This window comes from Tupaia chinensis, unplaced genomic scaffold, assembly GCF_000334495.1.
Source record: "Tupaia chinensis unplaced genomic scaffold, TupChi_1.0 Scaffold000527_1, whole genome shotgun sequence".
NCBI classification, from domain to species: Eukaryota; Metazoa; Chordata; class Mammalia; order Scandentia; family Tupaiidae; genus Tupaia; species Tupaia belangeri.
Window position 1 is genome coordinate 5,859,287 of NW_006160040.1, and position 17,292 is coordinate 5,876,578.

General features: G+C 43.0%; 1 protein-coding gene across 3 annotated transcripts in view; it reads right to left on the minus strand.

Moving 5' to 3' along the window:
* Positions 1-17,292, minus strand: part of SLC22A16 (solute carrier family 22 member 16) — a 44,337-nt gene that overhangs the window by 5,628 nt on the left and 21,417 nt on the right. For all 3 annotated transcript variants that reach the window (XM_027775148.1, XM_027775150.1, XM_006156992.1), the window contains exons 5-6: positions 10,773-10,900; positions 5,324-5,433 (exon numbers count right to left, since the gene is read on the minus strand). In XM_027775148.1, the coding sequence (XP_027630949.1) occupies positions 5,324-5,433; positions 10,773-10,900 (238 nt within the window). The remainder of the gene's footprint in view (positions 1-5,323; positions 5,434-10,772; positions 10,901-17,292) is intronic.

Consider the following 17,292-nt stretch of genomic DNA (forward strand, 5'->3'; position numbering starts at 1 on the left):
GCAGGAATACACTGTATATTAGTCCAGTTAAAGATATTATCATACACATTGTCATCAACAGATAATTTTCCATTTTTGTGTCCCTTAAATGTTTTGCTTCTTTATTTTCCCTCTTTTATGTATTTATTTTATTTTTGGAGAGGTTTTTGCTATAGGGCACGTGTGCTCTCCAGACAGACAGAGAGAGACAGAGAGACAGAAAGCGAGAAATCACCCCCCAGGGAGGATGGCCACGCCGCAATCCCTTCTCCTCCAGTCTCCTCTCGGGATCTTGGGCACACACGCATACGGGCCCGGCATGAGTTTAAGCCACCGGGTTCGGGACTTGAACCACGGTTGACTACATGGGAGTCCAGCGACCCAGCCATTATGCTAACTGCTGGTCCCTCTTTTCCCTCGATTCCCTTCCTCTTACCCTCCCATTTCCCACCCTCCTCCCAAATTGTCTCTAGTGTCCACAGCTGCTCTCCATGTTTTTATATCTTCTAAACTTTCAGTTTCTGTCATAGAGTGTAGATATTTGGAATATATTGAATGGGTACATACAATGCCTCTCTTTCATAGTCTGACTTGCTTCACTTAGCAGTAAATTGCCCATATTACTTTGATTTTTCAGGAATCACTTGTGATCTGTTCCTACATTTTATGAAATAATAGTGTATACAAACATGCTGGTAATTCAAACCAATTCAAGACAAAAACAGTGCACAGGACCAGTAAGTCAGACTTCATCTGCTGAGAGTGGTGGTAAACCAGTTTTCATCTGCTGTGCAGAAGGGGCCCTTATATGTATGGATCCAGCCAAATAGTAGGAATACTATCAGTCTTCTATAACAAAAATTTGTTTGTTGGAGGGAGCAGAAATTTGGGAGAATAAAACATTGTATATACATGAACTATTTTACTTCAATTTTATTATTTTTATTTTTGGAGAGAGATTTTTTGCAATAGGGTGCACGCGCTCAATACAGAGAAAGAAAGACAGAAAGTGAGAAATCACACCTCAGAGGGCATGGCCATGCTGTAATCACTTCTCCTCTTGGGACTTTGGGCATGCATGCATGCGCGCGCACACACACACCCGGCATGAGTTTCAAGCCTGTGAGTCCAGGATATAAACCATGGTAAACCATGTGGGAGTCCAGCGATGTCTCTCACTTCAATTTTTTTTAAGTCAAGCAATATTTATTTATTTTAGGTTTTTTTTTTTTTTTTGAGAGGTTTTTGCTATAGGGTGCGTGCGCTCACCAGACAGAGAGAGACAGAGAGACAGAAAGCGAGAAATCACCCCCCGGGGGGATGGTCATGCCGCAATCCCTTCTCCTCTGTTCTCCTCTCGGGATCTTGGGCACACATGCACATGCGCCTGGCATGAGTTTTAAGCCACCGGGTCTGGGATGCGAACCACAGTCAACTACATGGGAGTCCAGCGACATAGCCATTTCGCTAACTGCTGGTCCCTTTATTTTAGGTTTTTGCCATAGGGCACATGCACTCGCTGGAAAGACAGCAATATCTTAATGTGCTTTTCTTTGAACGTTATTTAAAGAGGGACTAGCAGGTGGTGTGGTGGTTGGGTTGCCGAACTCCCACATGGCCTACCATGGTTTGAGTCCTGGATCTAGCAGCTTGAAAATCACACCTGGTGCATGTGCATGGACCCAGAATCTCCAGAAGAGAATCGAAAAGAAGGGATTGCAGGCTAGCCATCCCCCCTGGGGGTGGGGTGGAGATTTCTCACTTTCTCTCTCTCTGGCTCTTTATCTCTTCAGCAAGTGCATTTGAAATAGAGCAAAAATAAACCAAAAAAAGGTTATTTAAAGAAAACTAGTAGGTCCAGCAGCTGTGACACAGTGCTAATGTAAGTGCCCTAAAAGGCTGGAAACCATATGGCCAAATATGGGTTGATTCCCAGGTCAGCCTGAAAACACCCTGGGTGAATGCAGACCTCCAGGAGTCTGAGGAATTAGAGGGCTGAGGAAAGATTATGCATGATGAGACGGCTGAAGGTTCTTTTCCCTCTCGCACATGTTCTCTATCAAAAAAAAGAGAAAAACTTATAGAATGTTATCAAGGAAAGATTGTGCTTTTAATGTAAATAAGTACCTCTTTAAGTTAATAGTATTTCATCTTTTCTGGGTCATCACTCCTACTCAGAATAAATGTGTTCAGCTGTGTGGGTCACAGCACACACACACACACACACACACACATACACATATACACACACACTTAAAAGTAACTGATAAAAAATATGACATTCTTCTGAGAAAGAAGTCACATATAAGCACAATTTTGCACACAAAGTTAGAGTGCTTAGAGAGCCCACAGAGTTTGCTAAAGACCTCCTGTATTAAATGATAATATGTTGCTGGAGCCAACAAGTAGAGTGGTGGTTAAGGTGCTGGACTACCTCATGGTCAGTTGCAGTTCTAGTCCTGGACCTGGCAGCTTTACAATCTCACCAGGCATGTGTGCATTGCATGCCCAAGATTCCAGGAGGAGAATGGAGGAGAAGGGATAGTGGAGTGGCCATCCACCTGGGGGATGATTTATCGCTTTCCCTTTCTCTGTGTCTTTCTAGTGCATGTGCGCATGCACCCTGTGGGAAAAACCTAAAAAAAAAAAAAAGTACATATTGGGTTCTTTTTTGGGGGGTAGGGCATGTACCTGCAGCTGTAAACCAATGAGCCAATGTTTAACAAAACAGGCAAACATAAATTGTCTTAAAAAATATGATTATCTCCATAATTACAGTGCACATTGACATCATTTGATTAGATTGTCACTCTTTGACATATAACATACATTCATCCAATATGTGTTGAGAGTCTGATATGTGCCAGGCACTGGGAGGATCTTCTCTGATCTGGATTTGGACCCGGGGAAAACTGCAGCTTCTGCTGGCTGGGCAGAAATACATGTAAGCAGCCAGAAGGGCCCCACCAGTCACAGTCATGGCCAAGATCTGGCCCTGATTTACAGAGTACTTCCTTGGGTCAGCCACAGGGAGGCCAGAGCCACAGGCTGAGTTGGCAAGGATACAACATCACATTCTATTGCATTAAACTAGTCTCCCCTGCAGTCTCCCCAGAGTGGTACATGCAATCTGTTATTCTGCCTATCTGCTACTATAATCTGCATGGGCCGATCTGAGGGGAGTCCAAAAAACACCTACTCCAAAATGCCTTCTTCCACTCTGCTACCAGAGCTCAACTGCTGGCCACTCCTTCCTTGCAAATGGTGAGCAGTCTCCCGTGAAAATTCTCCTGTACCTCACTGAGTGGCAGAAAGGGCCAAAAGATGTGGAGCGGAGTTCTGACCCACAAGCCAGATGGCGAACTGGAGAAAGGATCTCTTACACGCTACTTGGGGTCCCAGCAGGATCTTGCACCAGGTGCCTGATCTTCCTGGGCTCAGTTATCTTATCTGGATATGAGGTGCTGCAATAATAACTATGGTCTTCAAAGGATGTCATATTGAGGTCTGGAGGGTCGGAGCAAGAAAGGTAGAAGATCCCCAACAGAGCTTTCACCAGGTACTTCTGTCCTTTTAACCACATAAAGGGGTTCCAAGAACAGTTGTTTGAAAAAGTTTTTAAAAAGGTTGAACATCCCCAGTGGAACTTGCATCAGATGTTCCCAAGGACAGCAGGTGGCACTCAGAATCACCTTCCAACTTGCTAAAAATCCTGACTCTTGTCCTTGGGGTGACCCAGCTTTGTATCTCATCCAGACTGGTATTTTCTTTTTCTTTTCTGTTTGTTTTAGTTTGTCCCTAGGCATATATGCCCACCAGAGAGAGACAGAGAGACAAAGTAAGAAAGTACCTCCCCATCCTCTGCCATGGGGCATGGTCATGCCATAACACCTTCTCCTCCTTCTGGGATTTTGGGCACACACACACACAGAGACACTCAGCATGTTTTTCGAGCTGTTGGATCCAGGAACTGAATGGTGCAGTCAGCCACGGTGTATCCAGCTCACATAACCACCATACCATCAGCTGACCCCAAACTGGTATTTTTATCGAATGCCTGAAGGAGTTTGATGAACTGCTAGATTTGGGGCCCTCCACATGAAGTGATCTTCTCGGGGAGCCTGTGACTACTGATATATATGATGGGCCAAATCGTGTTACCCCAATCAATATTCAGATGTTGAAGTCTCAACCCCCAGTACCTTAGAATTTAAGAGCACTTGGAAGTAAGGTCTTTAAAAAGGTGAGTAAGTTAAAATGACGCCATTGGGTGGAACCCTAGTCCAACAGGACTGTTTTGTTTTGTTTTAAGAGTTTTTTGCCTTAGGGTATGTGCGCTTGCTGAGAGAGAAAGACAGACAGTGAGAGGAAAAGTGAGAAATCATCCCCTGGGAGGATGGCCACACTGCAATCCTTTCTCCTCCATTCTCCTCCCCAGATCTCGGGCAAGCATGCACACGTGCCTGGTGTGAGTTTCAAGCCACCAGATCCAGGACTCGAACCACAGTTGGCCATATAGGAGTCCAGTGACATAATTGTTATGCCATCTGCTGACCCCAGGACTGGGATTCTTATAAAAAGGAGCAGAGATAACAAGGACGCACACAGAGTAAAGACCATGTGAGGACACAGAATAGGTGGCCATCTGCAGAACAAGGATAGAGGACACAGGAAAAAACAAATTTGCTGACTCCTTGATCTTGGACTTCTAGCCTCCAGAACTGTGAACATATTGGATCACTGGATAAGTCACAATGCATTTTTGCATAGAAAAATGTCATGACTTTTCAGATGACCCAATATAAGTTTCCATTGTTTAAGCCACCCAGCCCGTGGTATTTTGTTATGTCAGCCTTAGCAAACTAGTACAACTGACACGAGAACATTGAGAGACATATCATAAGAAAATTAGTCTTAAGGCATATGGAGAGTCAGTGACAGTCTATAGCAGCTAAAATTTAAAACTGTTTAGGATAATTTCTCTGGCATCCTTGTTTATGAGATACAAAACCTCACAATTTAGAATTAGCATCATCCTAGGGACCTGCAGATAACATAATGGTTACATCACCGCACTCCCATGTAGTTGACTGTGGTTCAAGTCCCGGACCCAGTGGCTTAAACTCATGCTGGCGCCCTATAGCAAAAACCTCTTCTCAAAAATAAATAAATAAATAAATAAAAAGAATTATCATCATCCTGTAATTTTTCCATCTCATAGAGTCTCTCTCTTAGAGTCTCAGGTAACTTTGTGGAAAGAAAGCATTTATACATAAAGGCCAAATATAACGAAATGACATGCAAGTGAGAGATAATAGGAAAACAACAGCACGATCATCCTTACCTCACAACGGTTGGATACAGCTCTGCTGTATAAAGATAAATGAGGCCAAACACTGCCCCTATGGCAAACTTTCCAGTCAAACTTGCCACCAAACCCCAAGGATAGTAATTCTGGGGAAAAAAAAAAGAAAGAAAAATAGGCCATCATTAGTAATATTTTAAAGAAAAATATAAAATCTTTTACCTTATTACTTAAGACCAGCTACAGGGTGCAGTGATAATGAGTTGCTCAAGAAAAGCTGGATCTTACATGGTGACCACAGTTTGAATCCCTAGCCCGAACAGCCTGGGCTGCACACCAGGCATGCACAAAAGTGCCCATGATTTGACAGAGTGGAGGACTGGAGGAAAGGGATTGCAGTGTGACCAAACCAGACCCTGTGCACAATGCTCCTCTCTCTCTCTTTCCTCTCTGTCATCTATCATGAATAAAGAGAGAAAGTTAAAATGATAACTTAAAATTTCCTGATTTTTTTTTTTTTTGGAGAGATTTTTGCTATAGGGCACATGCGCTTGCCAGACAGAGAGAGACAGAGAGACAGAAAGCAGGAAATCACCCCCCAGGGGGGATGGCCACGCCGCAATCCCTTCTCCTCCATTCTCCTCTTGGGATCTTGGGCACACACGCGCCCGGCGTGAGTTTAAGCCACCGGGTCCGGGACTCGAACCACAGTTGACTACGTGGGAGTCTAGCGACATAGCCATTACGCTAACTGCTGGTCCCAAAATTTCCTGATTTTTTTCAATATTTTTCAGAATGATGAAGACTGTTGTTTTTCTATTTTGGTTTACTGTGTAAACTCATAAGCTGTAAGAGCTTTTTTTGCAAAAGCATTTCTATGAAGTTTAGAGGAAAATTTTATTGTGTCTCAGCCCTCCACAACCACGGAGGGTTTGAACTACAGAATAAGAAAAACCAGCTGGGAAGACTGCTTTAGAATGAGACACTTAGATAGTGCCGGTGACATAAAAAATGGACCCACTCTTTCTAGAGCTGATGCAGCAGAATTAATCGAGGCACACCAAAACTAATTGTGCCCTTTGTGATAGCAATCCCTGGCTTATAAATTAGCTTCAGAAAATAATTTGAAAGTGATAACTAAAATATTACTACAGACATTTCCCCCCCCCCATTTTTTTCTCCTGGTTGATTCATTCCTCAACAGTAAAATCTCTCATGTCTCTAACTCAGCTTCTGTTGACCTCATGCTACTTACACTTCCAGCAGTGGCTAACAAATACCTCCCATATTCCAAAATCTCTTTCCTTCATCTGCCAGCTGGAGGCAACATCCAGGATGACCTTAGGGTTCTGCATTAACCACAGCAGTGCCTCTGTCGGCCTGCGTTCCTGCGTGGCTTGAAGGAGCCAAATGCCCTCTCACCCAGATTCATCCACATCAAACTCTTTTTTTCTTTTTATCTTTCTTTAAAACAAAAAATATTTGCCAGAGGGGTCGGACAGGTGGCATGGTGGTTAAGACACTGGACTCTCACATGGCTGACCACAGTTCAAGTCCTGAACCTGGCGGCTTGCTTTCTCATGCTCCCTTTCTGTTTGTCTCTCTCTGATCAAAATTGAAAAATAATCATAATAAATAAAATAAAAAATAAATAATTCTTTTAATTTTTTTTTTTTTTTTTTTGCTAGAGGATGCACGCATTGTCAGAGAGAGGCAGAGGGAGAAAGCACCCCCTAATGGGGCATGATTATGTTGTAATCCCTTCTCCATTTCTCCTTCCTGTTGGGAGTTTGGTCCAGTGTGTTTTTAAGCCACTAGGATCAAGATCTGAACCATGTATTGGCCATGTGGGAACTAGCTCCTTTAGCCACCAGGCCACAGGACTGGCCCAACCCACATCAGACTTTCTATGTTCAAGAAACAAATGTCCATTATGTTAAGTTGCTGATGCCTCTATTTACGATACAGTTATTAACTCCATTAAAGCAGCTAGAGTTACCTTCATATTCAACACAACATTAGTTGATTAAACTAGTGTGATTTAAAAATAAATTGGGGAGACTGGCAAGTGGTGTGGTAGTTAAGGGCACTGGATTGCAAAATGGCCAACCACAGTTCGAGTCCTAGACCTGGCGGCTTGCTTTCTCACTTTTTCTCTCTCTCTGTCTCTGGTCAAATTAAAAAATAATAATAATGAATGGAGTTAAATAAATAAAAAGTTCTTTAAAAAATAAATAAAAACAATTTGGGGCCAGGTCCACAATTGGATCCACATAGGAAAGGTCTTGGATTCGTGTCAGAGAATCTCCCTGTATATGCCTTGCATGTTCATGTGTAACCATGATCCACGCTGACTGAGACTGGGAGTGGATCATGGCATGAGGACCCTGGGGGGGTCTCTCTCTCTCCTCTCTCTACAAATAAATAAATCAATAAATTTTTAAAAATTCATTTAAATTAAAAGTAATCCATATTGCATTGACATTATCATTAGGAGAAAAATTTTATTAAGGGGGAAAGATTTGTAGTTGTGGGTTAACATTCATTCTGGAACTTTCCATCAGTCACTTTTTTGTCATCCTCATCACTGCAGGATATCAAGGTGCTGGGATTCACCTAAATCTTCACCAGCTCAAAGGTCAACTGCTATAATTCAACGAATATAACTGCAAACTACCGATACTTTTTTAAGCGTGGATGAAGTTCCTTCAAACTGGCAGAAGCCTCCTTGTCCTGAATAGTGTCGTTGCATTCCTGAAAATTCCTGCTAGCTGTGTACGTCAGTCACCTGGATATTTCAGCTACATGGAATATTTGGTCCATTAACCCTGATAATTAAGTGAAGTGCTACTGAGAGGAAGACATGTTAGCTTAAATTAAATTGCAAACCACTCACAAAACTCAAAACACTTTGTTCTAAGCATTGATATTCTATTACCTAGTAATTATGTGACTACTGGAGAAAAACACACAAAATATTTTAAAGAACTGATTTAGTGACTATAATTTCCAAATTGAGAATTAAAATGCTGGCACTTGAGACCAGTAGATGGTGTAATGGTTACGTCACTGGACTTCCACGTAGTCAATCGCAGTTCTTGTCCCAGGCCGGGCAGCTTCAAACTCACACTGGGCACGTGTGCGTGTATGCCCAAGATCCCAAGAGGAGAATGGAGAAGGAGGAATTGCAGCATGCCCAGGTGACTTCTTTCTGTCTCTCTGCCTCTCTGGTAAGCACTCATACCCTATAGCAATAATTTCTATAAATAAATACTGGTACTTGGCCAGCCAGTAGTATGTTGGTTAAGACAACTGGAACCCACATGGCCAGCTGAATGGTTTGAGCCCTGGACCTACAATTTGAGAAACATGCCAGGTATTTGTGTGTAAATGCCCAAAATCTTGACAGGAGAAATGAAGAAGGGTCTGAGGCATGATTCTCCCCCTTGGGGGTACTTTCCCTCGCTCTCTTTCTCTCTCTTTCTTCAGTGAGCACACATGCCCTATAGCAAATTCTTTAAAAATAAAGCAAAATATTGAAATCACTTTTCTGGGGAAAGAGGGGATGGAGTTCTGGATGCAAGAGGTGTTCTGAGAGGGATGTCTTAATAGTTTGCCAAAATACAGGAATGTCAACCTCATTCTACTGTAGTATCTTATGGCAGTGTTTCTCATTAAAAAGCCGTTTTATTCAAATCAAGCTCTTTAGGGTATTGCACATACTAGATATTAGAAACTACTAATCTACTTCAGTGAAAAACTAGAGTACTTCAACTGGAATAACCCTGAATGTTTGATTCACTGTATCCTTCAGATGTTTCCACGGCTCCTCCCTCCATGTTTCTGATCATATGTCACCGTCTTTGAGAGGTTCACGGGCCCCTCAACATAGACACATGTATGGCTTCTCTTTCTAATTCATACACACTCTCTCTCTTTCTCTCTCATCACTCCATCCCTCATGCTGTTTGTTTTCTTTCATTACACTTACAGAAACTTGATTCACCTAGCACATAATAGATGCTGAACAAATCTGTGCTGAATGAATAAACGAGTGAATGTTCAGTACAACGATGATGACTGGAAGGTGTGATCAACTTTCGTCTCACAAAGATACTGAGATTAGGGACCAGCAGATGGCATATGGTTACATCGCTGGACTCTCATGTAGTTGACCGCAGTTTGAGTCCCAGATCCAGTGGCTTAAAACTCACACCAGTTACGTATGCATGCATGCCCAAGATCCCAAGAAGAGGGTGGAGAAGGGATTGCAGCATGGCCATCCCACCCCAGGGGGAGTAGGTGATGTCTTGCTTTCTGTCTCTCTGTCTCTCTCTGTCTCTCCAACAAGCACATGCACCCTACAGCAAAAATCTTCCTTACCAAAAAAAAAAAAAAAGATACTGAGTTTGTAAAACACGACACTGGTCATTTCTGCAAAATGGGATAATGGGTCTTTTTTTTTTTTTTTAAGAATTATTTATTTAATTTAATTATTTTTTTTTAAGAAGTTTCTGCCCTAGGGCACATACGCTCACCAAAGAGAGAGACTGAAACAGTGAGAGGGAAAGTGAAAAATCCACCACCCCCCATGGGAGATGGCCAGTCTGTAATCCCTTCTCCTCCATTCTCCTCCTGGGATCTTGGGCACGCATGCACACACACACAGCATGATTTTCAAGCCACTAGGTCTGAGACTGTATCACAGTCTGCCATGTGATAGTCCAGTGATGTAACCACTATACCATCTGCTGACCTGTTTATTATTATTATTTTAAGTTACTATGGGCATGTGTGCTCACTAGAGAGAGACAGAGAGAAGGAGAAAGAGAGAAGGCAAGCTACCAGGGACTTGAATCACAGTTGGCTATGTAGGAGTCTAGCACCTTAACCACCACAGCACCTGCTGGCCCCGTAATGCACTACTTCTCCTCCTCCTCCTCCTCTTCCTCCTCCTCCTCCTCCTCCTCCTCCTCCTCCTTCTCCTTCTTCTCCTTCTTCTCCTTCCTCTTTTTTTTTTAAGCGTTTTTTGGCTAGGGCACATGCACTCACCGGAGAGCAATCCCTTCTTCTCCATTGTTCTCTCAGGATCCTGAGCACACACACACAAGCAGGGGCATAAGTTTCAAGCCACCGGGGCCAAGACTGGAACCACAGCTGAACATGCAGGATTCCAGCAATGTAACCACTACGCCATTTGCTGGTCCCATCATGCGCTTTAAAAAATTTTCTTCCCTTAAATCTTCTACAACGCACATATATAACTTATATAACAGAGAAAGAACAGAATTTTTAAAGAAACATGTTACAAAACTACTAATGTTTATGTTTGTTATCCAAATGTTATAAATCTACTCTGTCCATGTGTCTGAATTGATCTTCATATTTACTGTAATACTTAAAAATCTTCCTATTTACTGAAATACTTGAAAATCCTTTCAACTGTCACAGTATAATTGTTTCCTAAAAACAAACCAGAATAACTCACCTGAGGGATCACTACGATCAGACCGCAAGTCAGGGAGCTGGAGAAGAGGAAAAACACCATAGCGTTTCTTCTCCCAACCCTGTCTATGCAGATGCACACCAAGGTGTAGGCAGGAATTTCTGCTAAACCTGTTTTGGAGGGAAAAGATGTCTATAAGCCTTGGTGCCCAACTTTATAGGGGAAGCCTGCCTTCTAACCCACCACTCAGAAACAATAATCAGCCCACTTCCAGGGACCTTTAAGAGCTAACTACTGAAGGATTGCCTGCGAAGCAGCGAGTCCTGCTCCTTTTAAACACAGCGAGTCCTGCTCCTTTTAAACACACTGCAGTCAGGAAGAGTGTTTCCTGCATACCACTCTAAGGCTCACATAACCCACCTGGCACTTCCACCTGTCCCAGGAATCTTATTCCCTACAAAGCTGGATGCTCCCCACCATACAGCATCATGCCTAGAGGACATGCCCATGGAATGAATAAATAAGTAAATGATAAACATCAATATTTTTGATCTTTGGTTTCTGATGCTTGGCAGAATGGGGAGATTTTTTATATCAATAACGTCAAGCATAAAAACTGTTGAAGATAAATAAATATGTGGGACCAGCAGTTAGTGTAATGGCTATGTTGCTGGACTCCCATGTAGTCGACCGTGGTTCGGGTCCCAGACCTGGTGGCTTAAACTCACGATGGGCACGTGTGCATGCATGCCCAGGATCCTGAGAGGAGAAAGGAGGAGAAGGGATTGCGGCGTGGGGGGGGTGATTTCTCACTTTCTGTCTCTTTCTCTCTCTCTGTCTTTCTGGCAAGTGCACCTGCCCTATAGCAAAAATCTTCCCCCCTCAAAAAAGATAAATAAATATGGAGCCTATCATTTAGATATACCCCAGGCTCAACTACTCATAACCTTGTTAACTGAAACTGAAGTCACCTTGATTTCTCTGTTTTACCTCTAATCATAAATGAAACCCAAAACAGCTTAAGCTTGTCAGTATGATTCGGTGAAAGTAAGCCAGTCAGCTACAAGCAAACCTGCTTGGACAGTTCTGCTTGCCCTAAAAAGAATGTTAATGCGTGACAGTCTATCACACAAAAGGTCTGAATACTTCCTCTGTCATCCTTTACAAACCATCCTGTAACTTGTAAAGCACACTTCTTAACACTTGGTTTCAAGTCTCCCAGTTCATGAACTGCTCTGTTTGCACACAATGAACTTTAAAAATGTTTAAATTTGATTTCGTATTATGTTTGACAAAACTAAAGTAGAAAGCTCAGTATCAGCTACGTACATGAACCTAACAACAATCCCTTTAATAGATTTTAAATGTAAAAGTAAAACACCAGTTGGGCCAGCCCATAGTTTCATGGTTTGGTGAGCTAGATCACACTGTTCAAATCCCAGTCTTTGCAGCTTGTCCATGCATGTCCAGAATCCTCACAGGATGGAAAAATGGAGGAAAAGGGATTGTGGCATAGCCGCACCCCACTGGGGGTGCTTTCTCCATCTCTCTCATCTGCCTTTCTGTGATAAGCACATGCACCCTCTGATAATTAAAAAAGAAGAAGTAAAATGTTTTAAAATTTAATATCAATCCCTACAGAACAGAGTCTTTGTCTTGGTTCTCTTTTTAACTTCTCCGTAGCAAGAACAACATCTATGAACTCTTTGGCTTAAAAGCCCTTCCCTTGTAGAACCAAAGTTCAAATCTTAGATTCAGACAAAAAAAAAAAAAAAAAAGGGTGGGGTGGGGGAGGTGAGGCCTTATGGTTATCAGGTAGAACCAAACGTGGAATAAGCAGAAAAAAAAAAATCTTCCTAGCAAAACTGAACAAACCCGGACCAGCAATTGGAGTAATGGCTATGTCGCTGGACTCCCTTGTAGTCGACTACAGTTCGAGTCCCGGTCCTGGTGGTTTAAACTCACACCAAGAGGAGAATAGAGGAGAAGGGATTGCGGTGTGGCTATCCCCCCGGGGGGGGGGGGGGAAGGTGATTTCTCACTTTATGTCTCTCCGTCTCTCTCTGTCTTTCTGGCGAGCACATGCGCCCTATAGCAAAAACCTCTCAAAAATAAATAAATAAATAAAAACTGAACAAACCCAAGTTTCCTTTAGGAAGATTTCACCGTTTAGCAGCACAAATTGCCTCCTTAATTCACAGGTCTGTGATTCTCTACCCTGCACAATTTGCCTAACCTCAAGAACACAACCAACTACTGCCATGTAGAAGTGTACTTGTCCGTTCAACTCTGGACTGTTACAGGAGCTTGGAGAGACAGGTGTGGGACGATGTGTCTCACACCGCTTCAGGAACATCCTAGGAGGTGGGTACATATTTTCTGCATAAACATTGTTAGTTATACAGCAGAAATTAAACTCAGTTGCAGCTGATAGAAATGGAACTGGCCCAGGAAAAGGCACACATCAGCATTCAGCGCTCCCTTTGAGAGATGGTCTTGCTTCCCTTCGTTAAGAAAAACATGAACAGCTCTGAAGGAACAGCCTCCTTTCGTGGGCCCTGCTGCCAGGTCCATGCTTGCCCAAAGTAGTATGTACGTCTATTACTTTACACATCTTTTTAAATTTAAGTTTGGGCTACCCAGTGGTGTAGTGGTTAAGAAGGCTGGGTCTACATGATCAACTGTGCAGTTCGAGATCCAGACTCGGCAGGTCAAAAACCAGACTGAGAGCCTATGGATGTGTGCCCAAAACCTGGAGAAGAGAAATGGAGAAGGGATTGCGGCAGGGCCATCGCCCCTGGCAGGGGAGAGATGATCTGTCTCTCTCTCTTTCTGATGAGAGCACATGCCCTATAGCAAACTAAAAGCTAAATAAATTAATTAAATTTAAAATAGATTAAGTTTATTCACCTATCTTTCATGACAGAGACAGGTAGTCCCAACAGGCTTTCACTCCATGATCCGCTGCAAGTCTCAGCCAGCCCAGATCATGGCACATGTGTGTGACATGCTCTTATGGTCAAGCGGTCCTGACACTCAAACCCAGGACCTTTCCCATGTGGGTCCAGTTGTGTTTCCATTGTGCCATTATCTGACCCCTATCTTTTTTTTCCCCTAAGGAGTTTATTAACTACTTTCCAAGATCCACTAAGACAATGATCCTCAAAAGAGCCTCATGAGAGTAGGCCTTGATTACTGTCCCCACTTTAGAGCAAAGAGTGAAATATTTGAGCCAGATCATAAGTGAAAGCTCAGAGACTGGAAGTGAGATCTTTAGGAAACCAAGGCCCCTTTTCAGCAGCCTCCCCACCCTTCCAACCCTTCCAGTCTTGCTCTCTCTCTCTGACATGCATCCTCTGACCAAAAAAACAATAACAATAAAAATTAAAAAGAAAAAAAGAAAGAAGTTGAGTTGTAAAGATATAAACTTCCAGGGAACCAGCAGTTAGCGTAATGGCTATGTCGCTGGACTCCCACGTAGTCGACCACGGTTCGTGTCCCGGACCCGGTGGCTTAAAACTCACGCCGGGCGCGTGTGCGTGCGTGCCCAAGATCCCGAGAGGAGAATGGAGGAGAAGGGATTGCGGCGTGGCCATCCCCCCTGGGGGGTGATTTCTCGCTTTCTGTCTCTCTGTTTCTCTCTGGCTTGCAAATGCGCCCTATAGCAAAAATCTCTCTAAAAAGAAATCTCACACTGGGCATGTGTGTATATGTGCCCCAAATCCTGAGAGGATACTGGAGGAGAAGGGGTTGCAGCATGGCCATGCCCCCCATGGGGGAGGTGATTTCTCGCTTTCTGTCTCTCTTTCTCTCTGTCTCTCTAGCAAGCACATGCACCCTATAGCAAAAATCTCTAAAAAAAAAAAGTTCATTGAATGCATATTATAAAAATAGCCATACATAGATATCAACATTTTTGGGGGGCACCAAAATATACTTATACTTTTCGTTTTCACGAACTTTTTGAAGTACCCTCATGCATACATTAGACCAGATAAAACCTCTCCAAATGAAGAGTTGTATTTTTTCCCTTTCATATTTGTAACCTATAAACCCTCTTTTTATTTCTCTTGCTCCTTGTTGGGGAAGGTGATTTCTCACTTTATGTCTCTCCGTCTCTCTCTGTCTTTCTGGCGAGCACATGCGCCCTATAGCAAAAACCTCTCAAAAATAAATAAATAAATAAAAACTGAACAAACCCAAGTTTCCTTTAGGAAGATTTCACCGTTTAGCAGCACAAATTGCCTCCTTAATTCACAGGTCTGTGATTCTCTACCCTCTACAATTTGCCTAACCTCAAGAACACAACCAACTACTGCCATGTAGAAGTGTACTTGTCCGTTCAACTCTGGACTGTTACAGGAGCTTGGAGAGACAGGTGTGGGACGATGTGTCTCACACCGCTTCAGGAACATCCTAGGAGGTGGGTACATATTTTCTGCATAAACATTGTTAGTTATACAGCAGAAATTAAACTCAGTTGCAGCTGATAGAAATGGAACTGGCCCAGGAAAAGGCACACATCAGCATTCAGCGCTCCCTTTGAGAGATGGTCTTGCTTCCCTTCGTTAAGAAAAACATGAACAGCTCTGAAGGAACAGCCTCCTTTCGTGGGCCCTGCTGCCAGGTCCATGCTTGCCCAAAGTAGTATGTACGTCTATTACTTTACACATCTTTTTAAATTTAAGTTTGGGCTACCCAGTGGTGTAGTGGTTAAGAAGGCTGGGTCTACATGATCAACTGTGCAGTTCGAGATCCAGACTCGGCAGGTCAAAAACCAGACTGAGAGCCTATGGATGTGTGCCCAGAACCTGGAGAAGAGAAATGGAGGAGAGGGGATTGCGGCAGGGCCATCACCCCTGGCAGGGGAGAGATGATCTGTCTCTCTCTCTTTCTGATGAGAGCACATGCCCTATGGCAAACTAAAAGCAAAATAAATTAATTAAATTTAAAATAGATTAAGTTTATTCACCTATCTTTCATGACAGAGACAGGTAGTCCCAACAGGCTTTCACTCCATGATCCGCTGCAAGTCTCAGCCAGCCCAGATCATGGCACATGTGTGTGACATGCTCTTATGGTCAAGCGGTCCTGACACTCAAACCCAGGACCTTTCCCATGTGGGTCCAGTTGTGTTTCCATTGTGCCATTATCTGACCCCTATCTTTTTTTTCCCCTAAGGAGTTTATTAACTACTTTCCAAGATCCACTAAGACAATGATCCTCAAAAGAGCCTCATGAGAGTAGGCCTTGATTACTGTCCCCACTTTAGAGCAAAGAGTGAAATATTTGAGCCAGATCATAAGTGAAAGCTCAGAGACTGGAAGTGAGATCTTTAGGAAACCAAGGCCCCTTTTCAGCAGCCTCCCCACCCTTCCAACCCTTCCAGTCTTGCTCTCTCTCTCTGACATGCATCCTCTGACCAAAAAAACAATAACAATAAAAATTAAAAAGAAAAAAAGAAAGAAGTTGAGTTGTAAAGATATAAACTTCCAGGGAACCAGCAGTTAGCGTAATGGCTATGTCGCTGGACTCCCACGTAGTCGACCACGGTTCGTGTCCCGGACCCGGTGGCTTAAAACTCACGCCGGGCGCGTGTGCGTGCGTGCCCAAGATCCCGAGAGGAGAATGGAGGAGAAGGGATTGCGGCGTGGCCATCCCCCCTGGGGGGTGATTTCTCGCTTTCTGTCTCTATGTCTCTGTCTGTCTGGCGAGCGCACGCACCCTACAGTGAAAATCTCTCAAAAAAAAAAAAAAGATATAAACTTCCAGCTTTCCTAAGCTTTCCCAAGCACACTCTACCCAATCTGACCATCCTATCATTTGCTGCTCTGTGCTGAGAATACTGCATCATTTCTCTAACGAACACATGGGCAGGCTCTTCCTACAAACCTGTTAGTTTGCCCAAAGTAAAAACAAATTTTTTTCTTTTTAGAGAGTCTTTGCCATAAGGCAAATGTGCTCACCTGAGAGACAGGAGACAAAAAAGTCAGAAATCACCCAACCAGGGGAGATGGCCACACCACAATCCCTTCTCTATTCTCTTCTTGGGATTTTGGGCATGCACACATACATGCCTGGTGTGAGTTTCAAGCTTCCAGGTTCAAGATTCGAACTGCATTCTGACATGTGGGAGTACAACGCCTTAACCACTATGCCACCTGCTGGCCCCCAAGGAGATTGTCTAAAAACAACTTCTTTCATAATGCCTGCTGAGCTGTAACAAAGATAGATGTATTATAAGAACACTGAAATGCAAAGGGATGGTATCTATGTGTACAAAATATTATTTGTTGATGAGGACGTGTTTACGTTCTCAACTGGGCTGGACTGAGGTGTGTGTCATGCTGGGTAAAGTCTCTTTACAATCTAAATGATGTATAGCGATTAAATGTATAAATAATAATTAAAATTAATAAATAAAAATTATTTTTAAAAAGATTTCCTAAGAATAATGTAAAATACAGGCAGCCTACAGAGAAATAACCAAGAATAAAGACAAGATAGATAAATATAGATGTCTAATATTTTTCTCCTGTTGAGTTCAATTTTTTTTTTTTTT